This window comes from Symphalangus syndactylus, chromosome 7 (assembly GCF_028878055.3).
Source record: "Symphalangus syndactylus isolate Jambi chromosome 7, NHGRI_mSymSyn1-v2.1_pri, whole genome shotgun sequence".
In the NCBI taxonomy this organism is placed as follows: domain Eukaryota; kingdom Metazoa; phylum Chordata; class Mammalia; order Primates; family Hylobatidae; genus Symphalangus; species Symphalangus syndactylus.
The window spans coordinates 72,651,003-72,676,953 of record NC_072429.2 but is presented as its reverse complement, the minus strand read 5'-3'; the positions used below and the strand labels follow the sequence as shown (position 1 = coordinate 72,676,953).

Genomic DNA, 25,951 nt, shown 5'->3' with positions numbered 1-25,951 from the left:
TGGCTTTGAATTAATTCAAGTCTAGGTGGATGAAAACTTTTTTTAACTTAACATTTCTAAGATGGTTTTCCTGCTTATTCCAGAAAACAGAAGCCCAGTCTGTTATTTACTGCTTGCTTGGGTAGTAATGTTTATTCAGCAAAAAATCAAATAGAAATTTGGCTGGCAGTAGGAAAATTCTCATAGCCCAGGCAGGCAAAATAAACATCTTAAAAGTAAATAGTCCAAAACCTTGGTTTCTATACTAAAATTCCTCTAGATCTGCTAGGTGAATATGATCATATAAGTTAAGCTGGATTTTAATTCCACTGCCAGCAAAATGAAGATGTTAATATCAGCATCATGTGTGTTAGGTCTTTAGGCAAAAGTCCTAGACATGTAAAATATTTCCTCAAAAGTTAACTGTCTTCTGATTTTTCATGATAGAGGGATAATTCTGGCTTTAGGTCAACTTTGAACTGTGAAAGTTTACAAGCCCTCAACAGCTGTTCTCTAGAAAGGTGTTTTGTACATTTTATGTAATTTTTAATGATTCAGGGCATTTCTGACCTATTTTTCTTCTCGAAGCAACAGCATAACTCCAGGTAAGAACTTATACCCTCTGTCTAGCACAGAAGTGTCTAAACTAATGGCAGTGGAGGAGGCAAAAGGGAGGTGCAGCTTAGAACCAAATGTTCTTAGAATGTCCACATCTAAAAGCTCAGAAACATGAGAAAGCTGGCTTTTTTATGTGCATGCAGTTTCTTGTAAGCTTCTCTCAATAAATGTATTATACCTTGACAAAATTTATATCTGGAAATTGGTCTTTGAAAAAATTATTCTATAAATATTCCAGCAGTGCTCAACTGGAGCCAGAAAGCATCTTTACTTTTCCTTTCATTATTGTTCACGTTTCTCAATTCAGTCTCTTAAGTTTTTGGTGACTGCTCCACAGGTCCCTGCCATGGCTCATTTCTCCCAGAAAACGCCCACTGCCCCACCTATTGGGTGGTAAACACCTGGGAAGCGGGGAGTGGGAGTCAAGCCAGGGTGTGTGGTACAGAATCTCACAGCTTGATTCAGAGCCAGAGCACAATTGGATTATGTCAAAAAGGGAAAAGGTGCCACGTGCATTTGCCGTGTTTCTTCGCAGAGCAGGCCAATTTAAATATAGCCTACTACCACAACTTGTCCAGAATTAAAATAGCCCAGAACAAGTGGCAAATGGCAGGGAGTGGGGCTTCTTGCCAGGAGATGGCTAAGGGACGGGAAAAATGGGCTTTTGAGAGAGGTTGTAGAGGCTCAAGTAACAACAGAAGATAGGACACCTCCTTCATAACTTAAACTTCAGGTCAACGTAAGGTCCCAGGGCATAAGAAAGAAGACTGGTTAAATCACTCAAAAGCTTAGAAGGGTATTTCAAAAACTGAATAAAAATGTGCTGTATTATTTTTAAAATAAAATCTGGTTACTGAATTCCAGTTTAATGATTTCTTACCAGGAGGCAAGGACATTACCATTCCAATTAGGCTTTCCAGACATAGGAGACATTTTTAAGCCATGAATTGAATTACATAATAGCCCTGTAATAAAGCCTTATTTGACAGAGGAGCCTGGTACTGTAGGTAATGAAATTATAACTTAAAAATATGAGCGATCCTGACTTGTTGTCAAGGCAGTGCTAGTATAAGAGTTGTATCTAATGTTTTGGTTAAATTATTCATTCCTGAAGTTTTCTGTGTGGTTGGGTTTGTTGTCGTTGTTGTTGATTAGTTTTTCTTGTTATTTTTCCTGGAACTCAACCAAAAAACATTAGAGGATAAGAAGAATTCAGTTAAGTATGTGCCCCAAATGAAAACAAAAAACTTTCAGATACTCCTAAGTTGGTGCAGATATATATGTATTTCAATCTAATATAATGTATACATATTTAAAATGTGTGTACATATTTATATATTCTTCTCCCAAAATCCACCATCATATTAAACCCACCAAGCAAACATTCAGTAGTTGAGAGATTTTTCATTATACAAGGGATTCATCACCTTATAACATTTAAGTTGATAGTTACAAATGGTATGGTTAAACTGATAGTTTCTTCTAAGATTACAAAGAAGGTTTTAAAAATAATCTAGGTCTTTCCATTATATTTAGAGTAGACAAGGTTTTAATTTAAACATTAACTTCAGACTTTGAGAGCCAAGATAGACAAACTGTTTTCTGGAATTATGCCAGCACCCTGGAAAATATATTTTAATAAGTAACTTGCAAGAAGGTATATTTGTAGTATCTCAGAGCTAAGGGTCCAACAGAGGCATCTCTGATCGAATCAGAACCTTTTCGTTTCACTCTGCCATACAAGATCATGCTTTGAGCCGTTGTTACTATGACGTCTCGGAAAAACATTACAGAAAAAATTCATATTTATAATTTACTGTTGCCAGCAATGATCTTTTGCCAGTGAGATTTAAGGGAGAAGAAGTTTTCTTTTCACCCCTAGCATTACAGAGGGGTTGGAGCAGAATGATGTATGCAATGTATGTAATAAGTAGGGAAAGAAGAGTGAACATGATATTTAGAACTAGGCAGAATTACCTGTGTGCCCAGAGTAGCAAATAATGTAAAAGCATTTCTAGAAGTGTAGATCATTAAGTATGTTGAGGTTTTGTTGGAGGTAGAAAATCTAGTTGATCAGGAAATGAGGATTTGGACAGCAATGAAAAAATTTCAGGGGAGACAGGCCAAGGTTGATTATTTTAGGGAACACAAATTCAAAAGTTATCTGAAACCTGGAGAAGTGTTACTAGGAAGACAAGGACAGCGGGACATGCAAAACATTAGTAAAAGCTCCTGACGGCATAGCTGCAAAGCAGTGAACAAAAAAAACCGCCCCTCGAGTTTCTGTGCAGTTGCCTGCCCCTTTGTCTTGGATGGGAAGAGGCTTAACTCTCCTTCTTATTCTGTGGAACAAATGCCATTTTCCAGGGTATTCCAGCTCTTGGAAGAAGCCCTGTCAGCCAGGGCAGTGGGAGCCCCTGCAGGATGTGATTCTTCCAAACAACATGATGGACCCCACAGGCCCCTCCTTGCCCTGACAGCCCTCATGTTTTCAGGGTTACTGATCAGCCCACAAGACTCCATATGAAACTATAAACGGGCTTTCTGTGCCCCTGTTTTCTTCATGCCATAACAAAGCATTGCCTGTGAAGTCTCATCTCCCATTGTGTCTGTTGCAGCAACATTTAGTTCCAAAATTTTAAATACCTTTTACAAGTTTCCACCAGGATCCTAGAGAGCCTCATGGCTACAGGGTTCTCTGCCTTAAATGGAAGGGGATTTTTCACATTTGTGCTTCAGGTAGGGCAGTCAGCCAGTAAGGCGAGGGCACATCCTTTTGTCACCAAGTCTGTTGTCATGTCAGAAGACAAGTATGATTGTATTGAAAAGGCAGGAAGAACTATTTCCAGTACTCCTATTGCTGGCCAAGACTTAGCACATTGAACAAGTCTAACTTGGCAAATACAGCCTGATGTCTAGGGCAATCCTGGAGACCCCACTAAAGTAGCTGTCAGATAGCGGCGAAGCAGCAGGCAAGGCCCTGGACCCCAAAACTAATACTAGACAACTTGCAACAAGGGGGAGGGTGGGCCTGGGGTGTTGGCGGGTAACTTTCCCTACCCCTCCCAATTCAGTCGACTTCCCCACAGTTAGAAGATGGCAGTCCATAGATTCTGAATTCTTGGGCCTCTAGAAATTCTTGCCTCGGTGGAAATGACTTCCTAAATTTCCCCCTTGTTTGGGGGATGTGCAACATTCCCGTTGTGCCTAGAGTAATTCTTCAGATTCTTTGGACTCAGTCTGAACCTCGGATTGGTGAGGAGTAGTTCCATTCAAGTTATTTCATCTGTCACTAAGGAGTGGAGTCCAGGAGGGCAGACCCCGCATTCCTCAGTGGCTGCAGCGGGAGTCCATCCATCCCACCGACAGCCGTGGCATCCCAGGGCCCAGAATCAATCCCACCACGAAGATAATAAAGGTTAAAAGCTCATCAAAGTGTGTCTAGAGGAGATACCCAGGCAGACAGCAGGCTGCTGGTCAGGAATATCCCAAGTCCTATAAGCATGGTAAGTATGTAAGCTTTGAAGCAGTTCACTAACAATCTATGAGGACCAGAGGAAAAGATTCCTGTTATTTGAGCCAGGGTTTAACATGATTCTTGTACTTAGTTTGCTTGAATTCTGACTTGCTTTTCTACCACCATTTTTAATGAAGGAAAATTAAACATTTTTATCTTGATGTACATGCATTCATCTTCAAAACTGACTTTGCTCCCCAAATTGTACCAAAGTCTTACTTTTCTTTAAGGGTACTAAACAGAAACGAGTCACCCTGGTTTACATATTTGTTTCTGCTTCCATTTTCTCAGTGCCCTCAGATAAGCTATCATTTTATCTGTTGAGTATTGGGATGAAAAATTTGTTTTTGGTGTAACACAGCAAATGCTAAAAATAGGTAAACTCAACAAATTTGAGATTCCCATGAGGAAAAATAAGAAACTTCTTAAGAATTCAGGAAGAACTAGATGATCTTCTGATATTTCCTTTTAAACTTGGAGGCGTTAATTACTAATTTGGTGATTTGGGGAAGGCAACTATGAGTTGGATGAATCTGTAGTATTTTTAACACCACCTAAAAATGTTCCTGCTAAAGCATAACCTTGATGAAAACCAAATCTGTCCCACAGTCTTTAGTAAGATGTTTCCTAAACTGTGTTCTTTCATTTGAAGGTCAGCCGAAACTCGTTAAAAAAAAAAATACATTGGGAGAAGAAAGCTCAAAATGTGCATTTTTCAATAGGAAGCATAAATGTATTAAAATAAAAGATTGAATAGAGAAGTAAGGAGAGCAGTGACAGATTCACAGAGAAAGCATGAATACAAGAAGATGAACTCTAGATATAAATGAATTCCTATAGTAGAAAGAAAAATGTATAGCTAGATGATAATAAAATGTTTGCTAAAACAAACCTAGAAGATGGTAATAAAGAAACCTCTTTTCACAACATAGTTACCAGTCTTCATCCTAAAGGTTAGTAGACCTGGGCTCTGCCCATTCATTTCTCTGGATAGCCATATGACTTTGCTATGTGACTTTGAATATGTTCCTTAATCTCTCTGAGTCTCAGGTCTCTATAGAAGGAAAAGTAATTACCTGGTCACCAGGAGGGATCATGTGGACTCTCAGAGCCCCTTTCACTTCAAACAGTGTTTTTTAATAGGTCTGTTAAAGCAGAAGTTTTAAGAGCAAAACCAGAAGTTTAATATAAATCAAAGCAAATACGCTTGTGCTTCTTATATTTTTGTCCTCAATATCTGTTGCAGCAAGAAACTGAAGATTTAAAGTAAAAATATGCATGGGCTTCTTAGTTGAACTGTAGAATGAATGATTCCTTGTCACCAAACAAATGTGAAATAAACAGAGTGACAGAGCAGCAGTTCCTACAAGGAAACATAAAGTGAATAAAACAGGTTCACTGAGAGAATAACTATACCCCTAATGTTTTAACATTCCTCACAAAACAGTTCTCTCATAAATTCTGTAACTTCAAAATACATACCTTGGAAAGGATAGAGCTTAAGATGCACAATGGTTTTGGGCACAGTCCCAAGCAAGTTCATGTTCATACTGTTCAGCATCAAAAGCCTGATAGAGGAATAGATCTTTTTGTTCTTCGCTAGTTGGGCATATCTAGACAGAACAAAGTGAGGTAGCAGACTGGTGGATTTGAGATTTCTAGAGAACCATTTTAGATAATATAAAACAGATACCTTACTACCTTAGAGAATGTTTTTCAACTCTGAGTTCAAGAAGGAGTTCTAGAGGGTGCATGTCACTTTTAAGGAGTGAATGGTGTTAGTTTAATTTTTAAAAATGTATAAGTATTTATAAAATGGAATCATTTGAGCACCACAGTGTGCATTTAGTGGGCATTTGCAGCTGCTAAGTGGAGATGAGATCAGTTTATGATCCGATCACTTGGTCAGTGTGTCATTCAGCTGAATAGCCCTAGCTCCCGTCATGTATTTTGCCCATCATACAGTCTTGAATTACTCTAATTCCTAGTCATGCTTAAATTTGTACCCATAGTGGACCATTGGTAAAGGACAAGAAGCATAACAACACTGATATGTGAACAAAAACAGTATTGCCGTTGGTAATTCTCATCGTTACCCAGAAGGTCTTCTCAGGTTCTGAAGTTCTTATCAAGCACTTTCAGATGTTTGCTCCAGTGCTAAAAAGAACATGCGGTCAGGATTATATCTAGTATCATTTTATAGAATATGCGTCCATTTTTAAATAATTTGGCCTGCCTGATTTTTCGCTTGATCCTAACTTCACGCTTTCTATTTCCTCTGGTCCAAAGGCCCCATTGGCTCTATATACTTCCTTCCTACCCAGAACTCTGTCATGGGTTACACCGTGCTCCCCATCCTCCTTGCTCCGTGTCTCCGACCCTGCATCAAAGCCACCTTTTCCCTTCTCTTCTTCTCCCAGAAGAGACAGCCCTGCTAGAGAACAATGCAGAATCATATAGATTCTAATGTGCCTTTCTTCCATTCGTTAGAACTTCTGTACAGTGCTGACTCCAAATCTTTACCTCTTTACTTTAAGCCCCAGATTTCCCCTGCCAGCTGTTTATTTCAACAGAAGACTAATAGTGGGCATTTATCTGCTAAGTACCTCTCTATGTTAGTACTAAGTACTTCATATAAATCCGTCCTCATCCCAGAACAACTCTACGAAGTAGTATTCTCCCTATTTTACAGGTGAGGAAATTGAGTCTAAGGTGATATAGCCAACATGTGATTAAGTGGGGTGTGCATCTGGGTCTGCCTGGTTCCAAAGCCCACAACACTTTAGGTCTTTTTTGAGCTTAGGCTCCTTCAGGTTTTAGGATCCTTAAAACCACTGGATCACCCCTTTCATTGTTCTTACATTCTTTCCTGTTTCCTTTCTTTCACTCATCCAGCACTTAACTCCAGCAATTGTCACCTTTTCAGAGCTGCTTCATTTTCTCCTGTTCTCTGGGCATCCTTCCCACCTTCCGACAGGATCAGCCCTCATTTTCTTAAAATACAAGTAAAACGTCTTTTTCCTTGACCCAGCTAATCCTTCTGGTTACTATCCAAATTTCCTCCTTCCTTTCTGGGTCAAAAGTCTCCAGCATGTGGCCCACACCTGCTTCCTCGGCTTCTTCTGCCCACTTCCTCGCCAACTCCCTTCAGTCCGGCTTCTGGGGTGGCCTCCTTGTGAGAACTGCTCTCTGAAAGGTTCTTATCAAATTCAGCAAGCTTTCCCTAGCCCTCACCTTCTCCAGGACTGACTCATTTCAGTGACTGCACATAAATCAGCCAGTCAGGCTGAGAAACATGCAGCTGCCCCAGAGATAAGGCAAATTCAGATCTGGCCCACTTACCTCCTAAAAGAAGCCCAGGATTTATGCAAGAACAAGAAATGTGAACAGCTCTATTAGAAGTTCCACTTCCACCTGTATGTTACTGCTGTTCCGTTTACCTTCCTGTTTCCTTCACCAAGGACACTTTTGTCTCAGTCCTCAGTTCTTTACTTTTTTGACTCACTTATTTGGTGAGTTCAACCACCTTTCGTTGAACTCATCTTCTGTGACAGGACGCTCACAGTTCCGTTTAGAACCTTGACCTTTAATTTGCATAGCAGCCCTGTATCTCCAACTACAGATGCCTATGTCATGTAAAATCCTACTTGTCTAAAACAGAACTTGTCATCACTCTCAGACCATAGTTAGGTCATTTATTCATACACCAAGTTAGAAATCTTGGGGTTATCTTTTATGTTTCTCTCTTTTTTACCTATTTATTCATCCGCTAATATTTGTTGAAGACAGCCTCCATGCCAGGCTTTGTGTTAAAAGCTAGAGAAACAGGCATAAGTCTGCCTGCATTTTACAAAGTTCTGACACCTCTTTCCTTAAAATGCCCATCAGTTATTGCTATACATTACAGCTGTTTCCTCTATTAGATTCTTAGCATGCCAGGGCTGGGTTGCATGCAGCAACTTCTCAACGGAGAGCCCAGCCTTTGTTTTTTCTCTCCTCGCTTCCTCTGGACATATAAGATGCTCTGTAAATAGTAGCACATTAGGTGACTTTCTTTTATTTTCAGGTGTGTAAAATATGTATAACATAAAATTTACCATCTTGACCATTTAAGTATATACATTTCAGTAGTAGTAGACCCACATTGCTGTGCAACCAATCTTCAGAACATGTTCATCTTGCAAAACTAACAATCTGTACCCATTAAACAATAATGCTTTATTCTCCCCTCCTCCAACCCCCTGGAAATTACTGTTCTACTTTCTGTCTCTGAATTTGACTACTCTAGGTACCGCATGTAATATTTGTCTTTTTGTGACTGGCTTATTTCACTTAGCATAATGTCTTCAAGATTCATCCATGTTGGGGCATGTATCAGAATTTCCTTTTTAAGTCTGAATAATATTCCAGTATGTATATAATCACTGCATCACACTGAATGGGAGAAAATATTTGCAGATCATCTCTCTGATAAAGAGTATCTAGAATACATACAACACATTTTGTTTATTCATTCATTGACATTAGGATTGCTTCTGCCTTCGGACTATTATAAATAATGCTGCTATGAACATGGGTGTATAAATATCACTTTGAGACCCTGCTTTCAGTTTTTTTTTTTTAGTATATACTGAAAAGTAGAATTGGTGGATTATGTGGTAATTCTATTTTTAATGTTTTTAGGAACCACCATACTGTTTTAACAGTAGCTGCACCATTTTCCATTCCCTCTGGCAGTGTACAGGGCCTTCGGTTTCTCCACATCCTTGCTAACACTTGTTATTCTCTGTTGTTGTTTTTTTTTTTTTTATAGTAGCCATCCTTATGGGTGTGAAATAGTATCTCATTGTGGTTTTGATATGCATTCCTTTATGCTTAATGATGCTGAGTGTCTTTAAGTGCTTAGTGGACATTTGTGTCTCTTTGCAGAATTGTTTATTCAAGTCCTTTGCCCATTTTTCAATCAGGTTGTTTTGTTGTTGTTGAAGTGTGGGAGTTCTTTATGTATTCTAGATACTAACCCCTTATCAGATACATGATTTGCAAACATTTTCTCCCATTCAGTGGGTTGCAGTGATTATGTTTTAAAGAGAAGTTTTCATTTTATTTAATGGTAATGTTTTTGAACTTTTGAATGACCGTCATTATTAAGGACCTTTCTCCAAAAATTATTCCAAGAAGAAAACATCCCTTAAATATTTCTACATCAGATTTTTCTCAACACGTAAATAACATGGGAAGGTAAGTCTTATAGATAAGTTTTATAAAGCACAATGAAGTAGAATAACCAATTATTTGGCATATTCCAGTCAAGGGTTAGAAGTGTGCCTTTGATCCCTCCTATCCAGAGAAAATTGAGAAAACCAATTATCCTGTGCAGACAGTTGCAGCCCTTAAGAAGAAATCAGTCTGTTAAGCAAGGAATATTCTTGATAGGGATAAGAACCAACTGGCTCCACAGGTGTCAGTTTAAAATCAGAGGTGTGATTTCTGAGTTACCTGCACCTAGTAAGAAATGAGTCTTTCAATCTTGATTTGGTTTTCTGATAAGACAGACTCAGCAAGGCTCAGCACAGGTACACATAGGGCCTGAGATGTCTGCCCCAACTTCTAACTTGCAATCTTTTATATATCTACTAACTGACGAAGCTGATAAAGACTTTGGTCTAGAATAGACAATAATTCTGCTAAAGCTCCATTCTCAGTAAATTTGATTTGGGAAGATGACTTATGTGAACCCATCTTCACCATCTATTCATTACTGAATGTTAATTTTCTCCATAAATTCCTTTTTTTTTAAGAGATAGGACGTGGAATAATAACTTTAAGACAGAATTCTTATGTCCTGGTTTAAAACAAGTTATATCACCAGTGAATAGTTGTCCTCTTTGCCAAGGCAGGAGTTCCTGTCTTCCTTTTCTCTAAAAGCAATATCAAGTTATTTAGATATAAAATGTAAACTATTATGTTATCTAGTTATTTCTAAACAATATAAAATGTAAACTATTATGCCCCGTGTTACACTATCCTTAACGAAGTCTGGTATTTGATATTTCAAGGGCCTAAACTTTTGCAGAGGTGTTATGATATAGGCTTTGAAAGTATTAATAGCCAGAGTAGGTGAGGCCACTCTGAGCCACAAGTGATTTTTGTCAATAAGATAAAAAGTTAAACCACATTACTTCATCATACAAATGCATCCACAGATTTGTAGGGAGAGGAGAGGAGCCAAGATTCACATGAAGAATGTTCACATGCCATTTGTAAAAGGCTATCCATTATGGGGAATCATTGTCATGTTTATAAAGATCTAGGTGATACACTCCTCCTCAGAGTCTGGTGCCAGGAAAAATGTGGTCTCTGATCTTAACTCCTGTGCTTCCTTGTATCATACAACATGAACTACGGGATCGATTGTTTCTCTTTTTGTTAAGGCTACCTGGAAACTTGGAGTAAAACTATCCTCAACATATGCACACGGTAATCCTTTCTAATCACATGACTTTATTTTTATACCCCCAATATCAGGAATTCTATCATGTATGTAACTCATTACAGTGTCCTGCAAATACTTTTTGGAAAGCAGGATAAATAAATGAAACAAAACATTCCTGGATTAATAAGCTCTTGTAATACTAAGTTTTCTGAACTCTAGCCCCCTGCAGTGTGTTCATTCTCAGGGGACATATGTAATAATTTGGGAATAGTGGTGTCTACTATTCAGCCTCCTTTTATAAGATTTCTTTTCGTCCATCACCAGAACATTTTTTAAGCTTAGAAAAGAAGTACTTATTTTTAATTAAGTACTTTATAGACTTTTTTCCTTAACATTTGATCAAAAACTTAATAAGCTTAAAGGCTTATTATTATCTATTCATTACATTCAGTAATGAATAGATGGTGAAGATGGGTTCACATAAGTCATCTTCCCAAATCAAGTTTACTGAGAATGGAGCTTTAGCAGAATTATTGTCTATTCTAGACCAAAGTCTTTATCAGCTTCGTCAGTTAGTAGATATATAAAAGATTGCAAGTTAGAAGTTGGGGCAGACATCTCAGGCCCTATGTGTACCTGTGCTGAGCCTTGCTGAGTCTGTCTTATCAGAGAACCAAATCAAGATTGAAAGACTCATTTCTTACTAGGTGCAGGTAACTCAGAAATCACACCTCTGATTTTAAACTGACACCTGTGGAGCCAGTTGGTTCTTATCCCTATCAAGAATATTCCTTGCTTAACAGACTGATTTCTTCTTAAGGGCTACAACTGTCTGCACAGGATAATTGGTTTTCTCAAATCTAGGTCTCTCATAAATGAATAATGTCACAGTCCAAAAAAGGCTAACGTCTCCTATATTTTGCATTTTCTTACCCATGGTGCCATAACCCAGGAATGTGTTTTTGGTTATTAAGCCACTTTCAAGACAAACCTGGAAAGAAATAAAATGGCAGAGAGGAGGATCGAAGTAGGGAGGTCAGTTACGTTTGTACTAACCCTGGTGAGGTGACAGTGAACCAGAGCACGTGAAATGGCTGGGTGGGGGGAATATACTCTGAAGGTGCCAACTGGATTTGCTGACAGTGGATATGGTGTGTGAGAGAACGGGAGTTGTCAAGGATGACTCAAAGGTTTTGGCTTGAGCACCTGCAAGAATGGTGTTGCCGTCAACCAAGACTTGGGTTTTTATGTGCCAATTGCTTTTATTTTTAAATTTTTCTAATAATTTTCTTGAAATACTTGTACATCAAAGCAAATCACAAGGATGGTCCCTGAATCAATTAGGTTATCACCTCTGCTGTCAAGTTTTAAGTTAGATCAGTAAACTAACTTAGACTTAATATGTCACAGATTTTTAAAAACATCAAAATCAGCACAATTTTGAAGCAGTTTATTGTTGAGAAAAGACTATATAAAAAGTAGAAATAGCACTTCACCTTTAGCAGACTTGTTCTCCATTCTAGATGAAAATATTTATCAGCTATGTGAGTTCACAGATGCATAAGAGATTGAAAGGAGCTTGGAGATGTCTCAGGGACCCACATGTACCTTAGCAGGAGGAGAGTATGCTCAGCATGTTCCACGTATGATTGAGTATGCTTTTTGTTAAAGCCTTACATGTTTAAGAAAAAGAAACTAGATTCTTTTCTCCTAAGCCAACTAGAGAGCTCATAAAACACTATTTCAGTTATTGAAGACAAGAAAACCTCAGATACTCATCAAATTGCTGGTTAGGAAAATAATTTGTCATTAAGTTTTTAAGTACAGGTGATGCCTAGCATTCAGAAATTCCCCATTTATTGTTGCGGCTGGTCACAGTTGACCTCTGCAGAGCTTGTGTCCAGGAGGGAGTTCCATAGCTGCTCAGTGAGCATAACCAGCTTCCCAGGTCTCCCCAGCCAGCATGGCTGTGTTGTCTTCACCCATAAGGTGCAACTCTTCACAAGTTAAAAATTCGGTTTATTTGTTAAAAAATATATAGCCCTAAAAGAAAGTCAACAGCTGATGCTTAATTTAAAGAAGTGGCTTTTCAGTTACTTTTTACTGCATTTGATGGGAGAAGGTATTTGTGATAATAGTATTTGGAGATTCTTGAGGGTCTGAAGATTTGTAAATGTCAGCAGTCTTTTGATAAATGAAATGCTTTTGGGGCACGCATTCCCCTTTGGTGCATGCATGTTTTGCCTGTGACCACCAACAGCATCATGGCATCCAGTTTGAGTGGTTTCAGCTTATCTCTCCAGACTGCCTAACCTGAACCCCACCCGCCAACGCAAGAACAATCGCAATTGACTGATTACAGGGGTCGTGTGTCACTCTGGAACTGAGCCTGGGATGTGATCACATGAATTCACTAACATAAGCCAGAGGCAAGTCCAGATTATTCCTGGGCAAAATCTAGACATGCCAGTGGCCTTAGCTATACAGGCTGGTGTTAACAGCAAACTCAGAGTGGGTTTCTGTTCTTCCTTCTTGTCATCGGTTCCAAAAGCTCTTGAGCAGACTTCAGGATTCAGGTTTGAATGTGGTCTTGACTCATCTAGCCAGCTATACAGTAGCACTGAGCCACAGAGCTGGGCTGGATAGAAAGGTCCTCCTTTGCTGTGTGGTCTTACAGGAAACAGCAAGTAAAAAAGTAAAGAGTTAAGTACTAGCAGGCTTCACTGATGCTGTGCTTCCAAAATATATTTGCAGAAAGGTTAAGCTGTATTTGTCTATTCTCCAGTTTAGCATATTATAAAAAGTAGTAGATATACTACTACTGTTTTATTTGACTGTATGGTGGTGTGTTGTGATTGAATCAGAATAAGTTATTTGTACCTTGAGTTTTGTAAATTTATCATTAAAGGGCTAACAGATTGTATTATAAAGCAGCATAGCTATACTCTTATGGCTTCATTAATTATGACACCTAGACATAATTAGGCTCTGGCTAAGAATAGCAGACAAAATGGAAAATCATTTGGGGGAAAAAAAAGTTTAGATTCTGAGCAACTGAAAGAACATTAGCAGAGGCCATCCATTGATTCTCAGGCACAACACACAGGACTAAGGCACTACCCATCATAGATCAGCAATGGCACCCATGCGGGGTTATCCCAACAGCCAGTTGTTTAAGAAGAAGTCCCTCCTTTCTTGATGTTATTTCCATTTCATATTTCTTGATACCCCATATACAAATAATCTAAAGCATCCTCCATGGCTTAGAAATAGCAGTTTTGATGATTTGAAGTTGATCCACTCATTTTTAATGACTTTATTTTTTAGAGCAGTTTTAAGTTATCAGAAAAATTGAACAGGAACTACAAAGTTCCCATATACCTCCTCTCCTCATGCACACACACAGTGTCCCCTATTATTAACATCTTAAATTTTGAGGTGCATTTTGTGTAATTGATGAACCGGTATTAATACATTAGTATTAAAGTCCATAGTTTACATCAGGCTTCATTCACTGTTTGTGTTGTACAGTCTATAGATTTTGACAAATATGTAATGTCCCCTACTACAGTATCATGCAGAATAATTAAACTCCCCCAGATATGCCCTCTGTTCCACCAATTCATTCTTCCCTGCTATACCCCGAACTCTTAGCAACTCTGAATCTTTTTACTGTCTCTATGGTTTTGTAGTTCCATTCAGTTTTAAGAACTACCCAGCTTTTCCTAAGGAAGCATCATTCATTCCTTTATTCATAAAGTGGTCCCTCAATAAATAGTATGTGCCATGTAGCGTTCTGCTCTTTGGGATTATGACAGAGGACCAAAAATTAAAAATTCCAATCTTCACAAAGCTTACATTCTAATACATCAAGCCTTCAGGATTGCTTAGATCCTAAATAGAAGTGAAAGGAGTCCCGTGAGAGCACAGGACAAGAGGAGGTTATTGAAGAGAGTAATGTGAAAAGGGGGCCTCCCAGTTGACCCCCTTGTCTCAGGCCAGGCCCGGTCCCTCCGTGTTTTGGTCCCAGGAGTTCGCCTGCCAGGCTCCTCCAGCTGCTGCCCATGTGTTCTCCCTGAAGAGCACCCAAAGCCCATGCCTTTTCCCAATTCCTCCTCTCTCCTACTGTCTCCAACATAAGTGTAAGCACCGTTTTCAGACTTCCATTAAGTTTTCACTGCTAGTTATCTATAGCCCTGCCTAGTGCTAATAAAATATAATAGAAAGTTTACAAAGTCATAAGAAATAGGTACCTATAAACATCTAAAGACTAACGGGACAAGGCCTTCCCCTTTGCAGGGCAGATAAACCAGAGTTTTTTTCTTCTCTCCAGCCCTCTCTGGGGCCAGTAGACATCATTCCCTGGTCCAGCCATAAGAAGCCCTATTCTTTTTCCTGCCACCTTCCCCATAACCCTAGTCCTCCAGAAAGATGAGAGGTTTCCATGAGTGAGGACAGGCCAGGGAGGCTATGGAAGACTGAAAGATCCATTTCATCCTTGCCAGTTCTGCCTCGCTGTCTCCTTTTTAGTTCATACAAGAAACATGCCTAAAAGTCAGCTAAATGGGCTCCTCAGGAACCCTTCTGAGCATGTTCTTAGAGCGGGCCCTGTGGTTTGCTCCTGCTGGCGAGCACCAGTAGTGCACATCTCCCTGCTACACATCCAACGGCATCATGCTGGTAGCCTGAAATTGGCCATGGTGAGAACATTTACACATGGATGTGAGTAAACACTACCAATCCCCATTTCACTAATTTTTTTCTTCAAAGAGCTACTTTGCCAGCATGCCAGTGGGCAGATCTTTCTTAGTCAAATTCTTACATTGATTGTACCGTAGAAATGAATTCGATAAACACTATTAATTTATATGTTCTAATTCTACTTTCCATAATTTTAGGGGTGGGAGGAATGCCAACCAAAGTCAACAGGAGATTTGATCCAGTAAGTTTTGAAAACCACACTTAGCATCAAGCTACACAGACCTTGCTCTTACTTTTCATTTCCCTTGAGAGAAGGGCTGAGGCAATTCATGGGTAGTTTAGCTTCATCTGTGTCATCTTCATTGAAATTTCATGGCAATAGGACTCTAAAATTTTTGCTTTTGTGGGTGTCGAGCCATAATCATAATTAACATTTCTTTTCCCAGATTACAATTTGCTTGTCCCTGTGTAAGTAACAAGGGGCCACCTATGCTGACTCGTCCTTTTGTGCCCTGTGTAGGACTGCACACGCCAGAGCGAAGGCCGATGCCGCTGACCAGGCCGCACTGGCCGCTCGCCAGGAGTGTGACATCGCGAGAGCTGTGGCCAGGGAGCTGTCACCTGATTTCTACCAACCAGGTAAAACAGTGCTCCTTTGATGGGTGAGGCAGGAGCACTGGCTTTGGCTTGCTTTTATTTCCTTTTCCTTTCAACATAAAGATCTGTGCTCCTGAATCCCAGCAATACTATTATACAAAACAAGCAGGGGCGTATGCGGTTGAGGATCCTGTATCTGAAATGCTTGGGACCAGAAGTGTTTCAGATTTCAGATGTGTTGGTATTTTTCCATATTTGCGTATACATAGTGAGATCTCTTGAGCTGGGGATCCAAGTTGAAACATGAAATTCATTTATGTTTCATAGATACCTTATACACATAGGCTGGAGGTAATTTTATACAATATTTTTAATAATTTTGCACATGGAATAAAGTTTTGACTGCATTTTGACTGTGACCATCAGTCATGTGGGATTTTCCACTTGTGGCATCATGTCGGTGCCCACAATGTTTTGGATTCTGGAGCATTTCAGATTTTTGGATTAGGACTGTTCAACTTGTAGTAATAAATATCACCTGAAGTCTGAGTGTTAGCCCTGGAGATGGGTTATTCCCCAGTCTCGCCCTTCCTCCCCTCTACATATGACCAACAAAGTTTGAGCTGATAGCAGTAAACTAGACAAGAATCTAAAATATCTGATTCTAAGAAATTATTTTAGTGACAGCCACAGATTCTATAACAAATACCCCCAAATTCAGAGGCACTTTTAGTAGTAAGAGAAGAGCCAGTCAGTACTGTGACTATTTTTTTTTAACGTATCTGAACTAAAGTTCAGAGTTCAAAGGACTGTGGTTAGGAAGTATAGCAGCATACCACTTAGATTAATCTGCACAGAGTAAGAGGAAAATGCATGTCAGGATGGAAGAAATAAAAGTGACAACCTCAAAAAAATCAATCTTGGTCATCTGCCTCTCAGATGTTACAAAATAGCAATCAACAAATATTCGCAATAGTTTAAATTCTTAATTCACTTTCTAGTAGTTTCCTAGCAGACTCTTTCCACCCCTCTCTATAATATACTAGTGTTTTTGTTTTGAGTTTCAAAAAGGCAATATTCACCTATTTATATATATTCTCCATTGCTTTCTAAAGAACATCTTTCTAGTGATTGTTTGAGGCATCAACAGATTTCTAGGTGAAGAAACCAAAATAAATGTTTTCAATTTCTGTTAAAAGTTACATTTCTTGGTAAAGGATTTTTCCACACTGGTTTTTATTAAATCAAGCTGTATAACTAGCATCCTGTCCCTAGCCCAGCACCCTGCATGAGGTAGGTGTTCGACACACGTTTGGCTCTGGTGAGGGGTATACGCTGTCGGAACCCACAGGGTATCGCTGAGTCCTAACGAACGACGTAAGTCAAAGTGAACAAAACAGCAATATTTGTAGAAAAGCTAGAAACTTGGCTATAATCAAGGATGGAGCAATGAGAAATGACCTGGAGAATGGGGGCAGGAGGTTCCTGCAAAGAAAGAAGACAGTAAAGGCCAGGCAAAGAAGATCTGGTTTTTATAAGAGAAAGGCTGGGGAGGGACCCAGGGTGGTTGTTGAATGATAGATATCATCATCACAGAGTGACTTCTCTAAGAGTTCAAGTCCAAGGCAGCCACTGAGAAGGGTATTTTCTTTCACATGCATCTCTTTTAAACCTCTGGTTGAGATTTAAATCATTTTTTAGATATACACAATTTTTAGGAAAAGGAACCTTTCCATTTTTTGCAGCGACCTCTGGTAGGAATAAACTCTCTTCTGGCGTGAAATGAACTCATACTTCCCTGGTACCTATGTATATTGGCAAATTAGCTGTTCCAGGGCGTGAGAGCTGGGAAAAGAGTTCAGCCACCCAGGAGAAATTGTTCTCTCCTCCCTAGCAGTGCTGCCATTGGAAAGAACCTGACTGATCAGGAGGCACTGGGCTTGAGTGGCTTTGAAAGCAAACAAACTTACTGTTTTCTGCAGATGGTAATTTCTCGGTTCTGTTAATTCTGTTGGGGAATGGGGTCCCTTTAGATTTCTATTAGGTGTTAGCAAGAGGTAAGTGATACGAAAGATCATCTTGGTTTCCCAGACTGAATGGTTTTTAAAGCCTTTTCTGATGCAAAAGCATTTGAGGGGAAAAAAAACATTGTGGGAAAATGTAATGCCACCCTTTCTTAGCTAAAACAGCTTCATATAAGCAAGTTGTCCATCAGGAATGAATACATCACAGTAGCATGGATGACAGCGAGTCTATTTGAGACCAGAGCTTGTCGGGGAGGCTGCAGTCCCCTTTGACCCACAGCCAGCACTTCCTTCAGCAACTGTATAGAAAGCCTTTTCTGTCGCGGGTATTATTGATCTTCTCAAGGGAGCATAACTCATGCTCTCCACTTTGCATTTACAGGGTGAGCAAATCAGATAGACATTTTCGAAAAGGGCTTTCAAGTACTTCTAAATTAGGCCGGCCATTTAATTTACATATCTCAGATATAAAAGTCTCCATTGTTTGGAATGCATGTGTTCGTGCATAGAAGTTGTTAACCCTGGAATAAAAGATGCCTGTCATAGCTTACATGTTGGATGCTTCCATGGCAAATTACCTATTTTCAGGACCTGGCAGTATTTTCAGATATTTTCCATCTTAACTAAATCTTATGTTCTTTAGTTTAAAACTGTATTATTCTGTTGTATCCTGACTTTTCAATGGTCGCCATTCTAACTGGTGTGAGATGGTATCTCATTGTGGTTTTGATTTGCATTTCTCTAATGACCAGTGATGATGAGCTTTTTTTCACGTGTCTGTTGGCTGCATAAATGTCTTATGAGAAGTGTCTGTTCATATCCTTGGCCCACTTGTTGATGGGGTTGTTTTTTTCTTGTAAGTTTGTTTGAGTGCTTTTTATTATTATTATTATTATTATTATTATTATTATTATTATTATACTTTAAGTTTTAGGGTACATGTGCACAACGTGCAGGTTTGTTACATATGTATCCATGTGCCATGTTGATGTGCTGCACCCATTAACTGGTCATTTAGCATTAGGTATATCTCCTAATGCTATCCCTCCCCCGACCCCACAACAGTCCCCGGTGTGTGATGTTCCCCTTTCTGTGTCCATGTGTTCTCATTGTTCAATTCCCACCTATGAGTGAGAATATGCGGTGTTTGGTTTTTTGTCCTTGCGATAGTTTGCTGAGAATGATGGTTTCCAGCTTCATCCATGTCCCTACAAAGCACATGAACTCATCATTTTTTACGGCTGCATAGTATTCCATGTGTATATGTGCCACATTTCCTTAATCCAGTCTATCATTGTTGGACATTTGTGTTGGTTCCAAGTCTTTGCTATTGTGAATAGTGCCGCAATAAACATACGTGTGCATATGTCTTTATAGCAGCATGATTTATAATCCTTTGGGTATATACCCAGTAATGGGATGGCTGGGTCAAATGGTATTTCTAGTTCTAGATCCCTGAGGAATCGCCACACTGACTTCCACAATGGTTGAACTAGTTTACAGTCCCACCAACAGTGTAAAAGTGTTCCTATTTCTCCACATCCTCTCCAGCACCTGCTGTTTCCTGACTTGTTAATGATCACCATTTTAACTGGTGTGAGATGGCATCTCATTGTGGTTTTGATTTGCATTTCTCTGATGGCCAGTGATGATGAGCATTTTTTCTTCTGTTTTTTGGCTACATAAATGTCTTCTTTGAGAAGTGTCTGTTCATATCTTTTGCCTACTTTTTGATGGAGTTGTTTGTTTTTTTCTTGTAAATTCGTTTGAATTCATTGTAGATTCTGGATATTAGCCCTTTGTCAGATGAGTAGGTTGCAAAAATTTTCTCCCGTTCTGTAGGTTGCCTGTTCACTCTGATGGTGGTTTCTTTTGCTGTGCAGAAGCTCTTTAGTTTACTTAGATCCCATTTGTCAATTTTGGCTTTTGTTGCCCTTGGTTTTGGTGTTTTAGACATGAAGTCCTTGCCCATGCCTATGTCCTGAATGGTATTGCCTAGGTTTTCTTCTAGGGTTTTTACGGTTTTAGGTCTAACATTTAAGTCTTTAATCCATCTTGAATTAATTTTTGTATAAGGTGTAAGGAAGGGATCCAGTTTCCGCTTTCTACATATGGCTAGCCAATTTTCCCAGCACCATTTATTAAATAGGGAATCCTTTCCCCATTGCTTGTTTTTGTCAGGTTTGTCAAAGATCAGATAGTTGTAGATATGCGGCATCATTTCTGAGGGCTCTGTTCTGTTCCATTGGTCTATATGTCTGTTTTGGTACCAGTACCATGCTGTTTTGGTTACTGTAGCCTTGTAGTATAGTTTGAAGTCAGGTAGCGTGATGCCTCCAGCTTTGTTCTTTTGGCTTAGGATTGACTTGGCAATGCGGGCTCTTTTTTGGTTCCATGTGAACTTTAGTTTTTTCCAATTCTGTGAAGAAAGTCATTGGTAGCTTGATGGGGATGGCACTGAATCTATAAATTACCTTGGGCAGTATGGCCATTTTCACAATATTGATTCTTCCTACCCATGAGCATGGAATGTTCTTCCATTTGTTTGTATCCTCTTTTATTTTGTTGAGCAGTGGTTTGTAGTTCTCCTTGAAGAGGTCCTTCACATCCCTTGTAAGTTGGATTCCTAGGTATTTTATTCTCTTTGAAGCAATTGTGAATGGGAGTTCACTCATGATTTGGCTCTCTCTTTGTTTGTTATTGTTGTATAAGAATGCTTGTGATTTTTGCACATTGATTTTTTTTATCCTGAGACTTTGCTGAAGTTCTTTATCAGCTTAAGGAGATTTTGGGCTGAGACGATGGGGTTTTCTAGATATACAATCATATCATCTGCAAACAGGGACAATTTGACTTCCTGTTTTCCTAACTGAATACCCTTTATTTCCTTCTCCTCCCTGATTGCCCTGGCCAGAACTTCCAACACTATGTTGAATAGGAGCGGTGAGAGAGGGCATCCCTGTCTTGTGCCAGTTTTCAAAGGGAATGCTCCCAGTTTTTGTCCATTCAGTATGATATTGGCTGTGGGTTTGTCATAGATAGCTCTTATTATTTTGAGATACATCCCATCAATACCTAATTTATTGAGAGTTTTTAGCATGAAGCGTTGTTGAATTTTGTCAAAGGCCTTTTCTGCATCTATTGAGATAACCATGTGGTTTTTGTCTTTGGTTCTGTTTATGTAATGGATTACGTTTATTGATTTGCATATGTTGAACCAGCCTTGCATCCCAGGTATGAAGCCCACTCAATCATGGTGGGTAAGCTTTTTGATGTGTTGCTGGATTCGGTTTGCCAGTATTTTATTGAGGATTTTTCCATCAGTGTTCATCAAGGATATTGGTCTAAAATTCTCTTTTTTTGTTGTGTCTCTGCCAGGCTTTGGTATCAGGATGATGCTGGCCTCATAAAATGAGTTAGACAGGATTCCCACTTTTTCTGTTGATTGGAATAGTTTCAGAAGGAATGCTACCAGCTCCTCCTTATACCTCTGGTAGAATTCGGCTGTGAATCCATCTGGTCCTGGACTTTTTTTGGTTGGTAAGCTATTAATTATTGCCTCAATTTCAGAGCCTGTTATTGGTCTATTCAGAGATTCAACTTCTTCCTGGTTTAGTCTTGGGAGAGTGTATGTGTCAAGGAATTTATCCGTTTCTTCTAGATTTTCTAGTTTATTTGTGTAGAGGTGTTTATAGTATTCTGTGATGGTAGTTTGTATTTCTGTGGCATTGGTGGTGATATCCCCTTTGTCATTTTTTATTGCGTCTATTTGATTCTTCTCTTTTCTTCTTTATTAGTCTTGGCTAGCAGTCTATCAATTTTGTTGATCTTTTCAAAAAAACACTTCCTGGATTCATTGATTTTTTGAAGGGTTTTTTGTGTCTCTATTTCCTTCAGTTCTGCTCTGATCTTAGTTATTTCTTGCCTTCTGCTAGCTTTTGAATGTGTTTGCTCTTGCTCCTCTAGGTCTTTTAATTGTGATGTTAGGGTGTCAATTTTAGATCTTTCCTGCTTTCCCTTGTGGGTATTTTGTGCTATAAATTTCCCTCTACACACTGCTTTAAATGTGTCCCAGAGATTCTGGTATGTTGTGTCTTTGTTCGCGTTGGTTTCAAAGAACATCTTTATTTCTGCCTTCATTTCGTTATGTACCCAGTAGTCATTCAGGAGCAGATTGTTCAGTTTCCATGTACTTGAGCGGTTTTGAGTGAGTTTCTGAATCCTGCGTTCTAGTTTGATTGCACTGTGGTCTGAGAGACAGTTTGTTATAATTTCTGTTCTTTTACATTTGCTGAAGAGTGCTTTACTTCCAACTATGTGGTCAATTTTGGAATAGGTGTGGTGTGGTGCTGAAAAGAATGTATATTCTGTTGATTTGGGGTGGAGAGTTCTGTAGATGTCTATTAGGTCCACTTGGTGCAGAGCTCAGTTCAATTCCTGGATATCCTTGTTAACTTTCTGTCTCGTTGATCTGTCTAATGTTGACAGTGGGGTGTTAAAGTCTCCCACTATTATTGTGTGGAAGTCTTAAGTCTCTTTGTAGGTCACTGAGGACTTGCTTTATGAATCTGGGTGCTCCTGTATTGGGTGCATATAGATTTAGGATAGTTAGTTCTTCTTGTTGAATTGATCCCTTCACCATTATGTAATGGCCTTCTTTGTCTCTTTTGATCTTTGTTGGCTTAAAGTCTGTTTTATGCGAGACTAGGATTGCAACCCCTGCCTTTTTTGTTTTCCATTTGCTTGGTAGATCTTCCTCCATCCCTTTATTTTGAGCCTGTGTGTGTCTGCACGTGAGATGGATTTCCTGAATACAGCACACTGATGGGTCTTGACTCTTTATCCAGTTTGCCAGTCTGTGCCTTTTAATTGGAGCATTTAGCCTATTTACATTTAAGGTTAGTATTGTTATGTGTCAATTTGGTCCTGTCATTATGATGTTAGCTGGTTATTTTGCTCGTTAGTTGATGCAGTTTCTTCCTAGCCTTGAGTTCTTTGTAGATTCTGGATATTAGCCCTTCGTCAGATGAGTAGATTGCAAAAATTTTCTCCCATTCTGTAGGTTGCCTGTTCACTCTGATGGTAGTTTCTTTTGCTGTGCATAAGCTCTTTAGTTTAATTAGATCCCATTTGTCAATTTTGGCTTTTGTTGCCATTGCTTTTGGTGTTTTAGACATGAAGTCCTTGCCCATGCCTATGTCCTGAATGGTATTCCCTAGGTTTTCTTCTAGGGTTTTTATGGTTTTAGGTCTATCATTTAAGTCTTTAATCCATCTTGAATTAATTTTTGTATAAGGTGTAAGGAAGGGGTCCAGTTTCAGCTTTCTACATATGGCTAGCCAGTTTTCCCAGAACCATTTATTAAATAGGGAATCCTTTCCCCATTGCTTGTTTTTGTCAGGTTTGTCAAAGATCGGATAGTTGTAGATGTGTGGCATTATTTCTAAGGGCTCTGTTCTGTTCCATTGGTCTATTTGTCTGTTTTGGTACCAGTACCATGCTGTTTTGGTTACTGTAGCCTTGTAATATAGTTTGAAGTCAGGTAGCGTGATGCCTCCAGCTTTGTTCTTTTGGCTTAGGATTGACTTGGCAATGCGAGGTCTTTTTTGGTTCCATATGAACTTTAAAGTAGTTTTTTCCAATTCTGTGAAGAAAGTCATTGGTAGCTTGATGGGGATGGCATTGAATCTATAAAAAAAAAAAGTGTATTATTCTACAATTCAGTTAGAAACTAAGGAAAAAACATAGCCTCTTGATTATAAAAGCGAGAAGTAGAAAAAAAGGTTGCTAGTAGATTATATGTAGATTAATCAAAAAATTTTAAAATAAAATAATAACTTTTGTCATTAAAGAAAAAAAAATAGCCATGTGGGATGGCTTTCTCCCCCAAAGGGTTAAGCTCTAATAAACCGAAAGCATACAAATGGATGTTTGTGGATGTATATATAGATAATTGTGTACATACACAGAAACCTAAATTGCCATTAGTGGGAGTGACACAGTGAGTCATCCCCCAAGAACTTAGAAGATTGCCCTCTGTGAGTTCAACTTGAAAATGAGTCCCTGAAACTACACAAAGGTAGATCAGGTGATCCTAAGTAATAGGATGGCTTTAAGAACCACAGGGTTTCCTTGTAACCTGATGGGGTTATAAAAACATCTAAAGAAAAATTGGTCACCCAAGGAAGTATAGAAAAAAGAGAGTCACAGAGGCAAAAATTGGCAGTGTTCATCCCAACACTGTCCAGAGGGGGAGAAGCCTGAGCCAGAACCGTGGAAGACTGCTCTCACTTTGGCAAGGACATTTCTATTATGGGGAAGGATGCAGGGAACTATGGCCGTGGTGTACGGCTTTACTGGCAAGATCACCCTGACTCAGGAAATGGATGTATCAGGCTAGCCCAGCTTGATGCCATTACATATTTGATTCAGCTCATGCTTCTTGTTCTGATTCCATGTTCATCAGTAACTTTCTAATTTTGGTTGAGCTTTCCATGGAGTTCTGCCAACAAGGAGAGCATGTACTGGTAGTATCAGCATGAGTCCCCTGACCTATGTGACATTTACATTGCTCATTGTAAACTAGTAAATTGGCCTTCTAGGATTTTACGTCAGTCTGGTGAGCTTTGGTAATGTGAGTCTGCCCCAAGGGATGTCTCTGCTTCAAAGTGCTGGTAAAATCAGGTTTCTATGCCAGCAAGGGTGACATAGGCTTTAGAGCAAGGGTGTCCAATCTTTTGGCTTCCCTGAGCCACATAGGAAGAAGAAGAATTGTCTTGGGCCACACATAAAATGCACTAACACTAATGATAGCTGAGGAGCCAAAACAAAATCACAAAAAAAAATCACATAATGTTTTAAGAAAAGTTTATGAATTTGTGTTGGGCCACAGGTTGCACAAGCTTGCTTTAGAGGGTAACCACTGAGGAAGCAGGGGGGACTGGGGCCGCACCCCTTCCTGGGAAGGAAGATTGGGAGACTAGATTTGTGGCTCTTTATCCCACTGTTTCAGTTTCTTTTTAGGCTAGGCACAGTGGCTCATGCCTGTAATCCCAGCACTCTGGGAGGCCAAAGCAGGCAGATCATGTGAGGCCAGGAGTTCACAACCAGCCTGACCAACATGGTGAAACCCCGTCTCCACTAAAAATACAAAAATTAGGTGGGCCTGGTAGTACATGCCTGTAATCCCAGCTACTTGGGAGGCTGAGGCATGAGAATCATTTGAACCCGAGAGGCGGAGGTTGCTGTGAGCCAGGATGGTGCCACTTACTCCAGCCTGGGCGACAGAGTGAGACTCCAACTCAAAAAAAAAAAAAAAAAAAAAAAAAATTCCTTTTAGTGGAAATATTCATTTTGTTTTTAATTTCAAGTGATATTAAGTAGCATGTAAAATTTTTGTATTTATTGATGGAGGCAGGGGCTGAGCATGAGTTAAAGAAATTAAAACACTGCCCTGGAATGTGGTAAATTTAGTATTTGGAGCCGTCTTGGGAGAGAGCCAGCCTGCTTCTCTGGGTATCATCCCCAACAAGCTTTGTCTTTGCATGTTTAAGCATAAATGTGCTCATACACACAGTGCATCGATTATTTAGAGTGAAGTCTTTAGCACAGGTTATTATGGACCAGTGTTAACTAAGCTTGCATTTCTGGTATCAATTAGAAGACTTCAGAAATCAAAGCATAGCTCCATTACATAATTGTCTAGGCCTATCATTAATATGTCATGGATTTGGTTAAGAAAAGGGAAGCACCTTGGAATAGATGACTTCTAAGCTCACCTTCCAAACCCAAAATTCTGAATACATCTTTTCATTAAAAAGGGAAACTGAATAATCCACTAGTTGACATGAAATTAATAATTCATGAGTTTGCCGGTTACTCATACCACGTATTCATTCCAGTACATTCAGTTTCACAAATGGGTATTGAGTGCCAGCCAAGTGCAGGGTACTAGAAAGGATGTCCCACAGTTTGCAGACCAGAGCACTATAGCTGTGGTCACAGAAATTGCAGGATTGTTATAGACGGGACTGTGAATTCCTATAGGAAAGGTGTGTTCTTTCTATATCAGACACAAAA

General features: G+C 39.3%; 1 protein-coding gene across 5 annotated transcripts in view; it reads left to right on the top strand.

Annotated features, from left to right (window-relative positions):
* JPH1 (junctophilin 1) overlaps positions 1–25,951 on the top strand; it is an 85,587-nt gene that overhangs the window by 45,041 nt on the left and 14,595 nt on the right. For all 5 annotated transcript variants that reach the window (XM_055286550.2, XM_055286549.2, XM_055286551.2 and 2 more), the window contains exon 3: positions 15,772–15,890. In XM_055286550.2, coding sequence (XP_055142525.1) covers positions 15,772–15,890 — 119 coding nt within the window. The remainder of the gene's footprint in view (positions 1–15,771; positions 15,891–25,951) is intronic.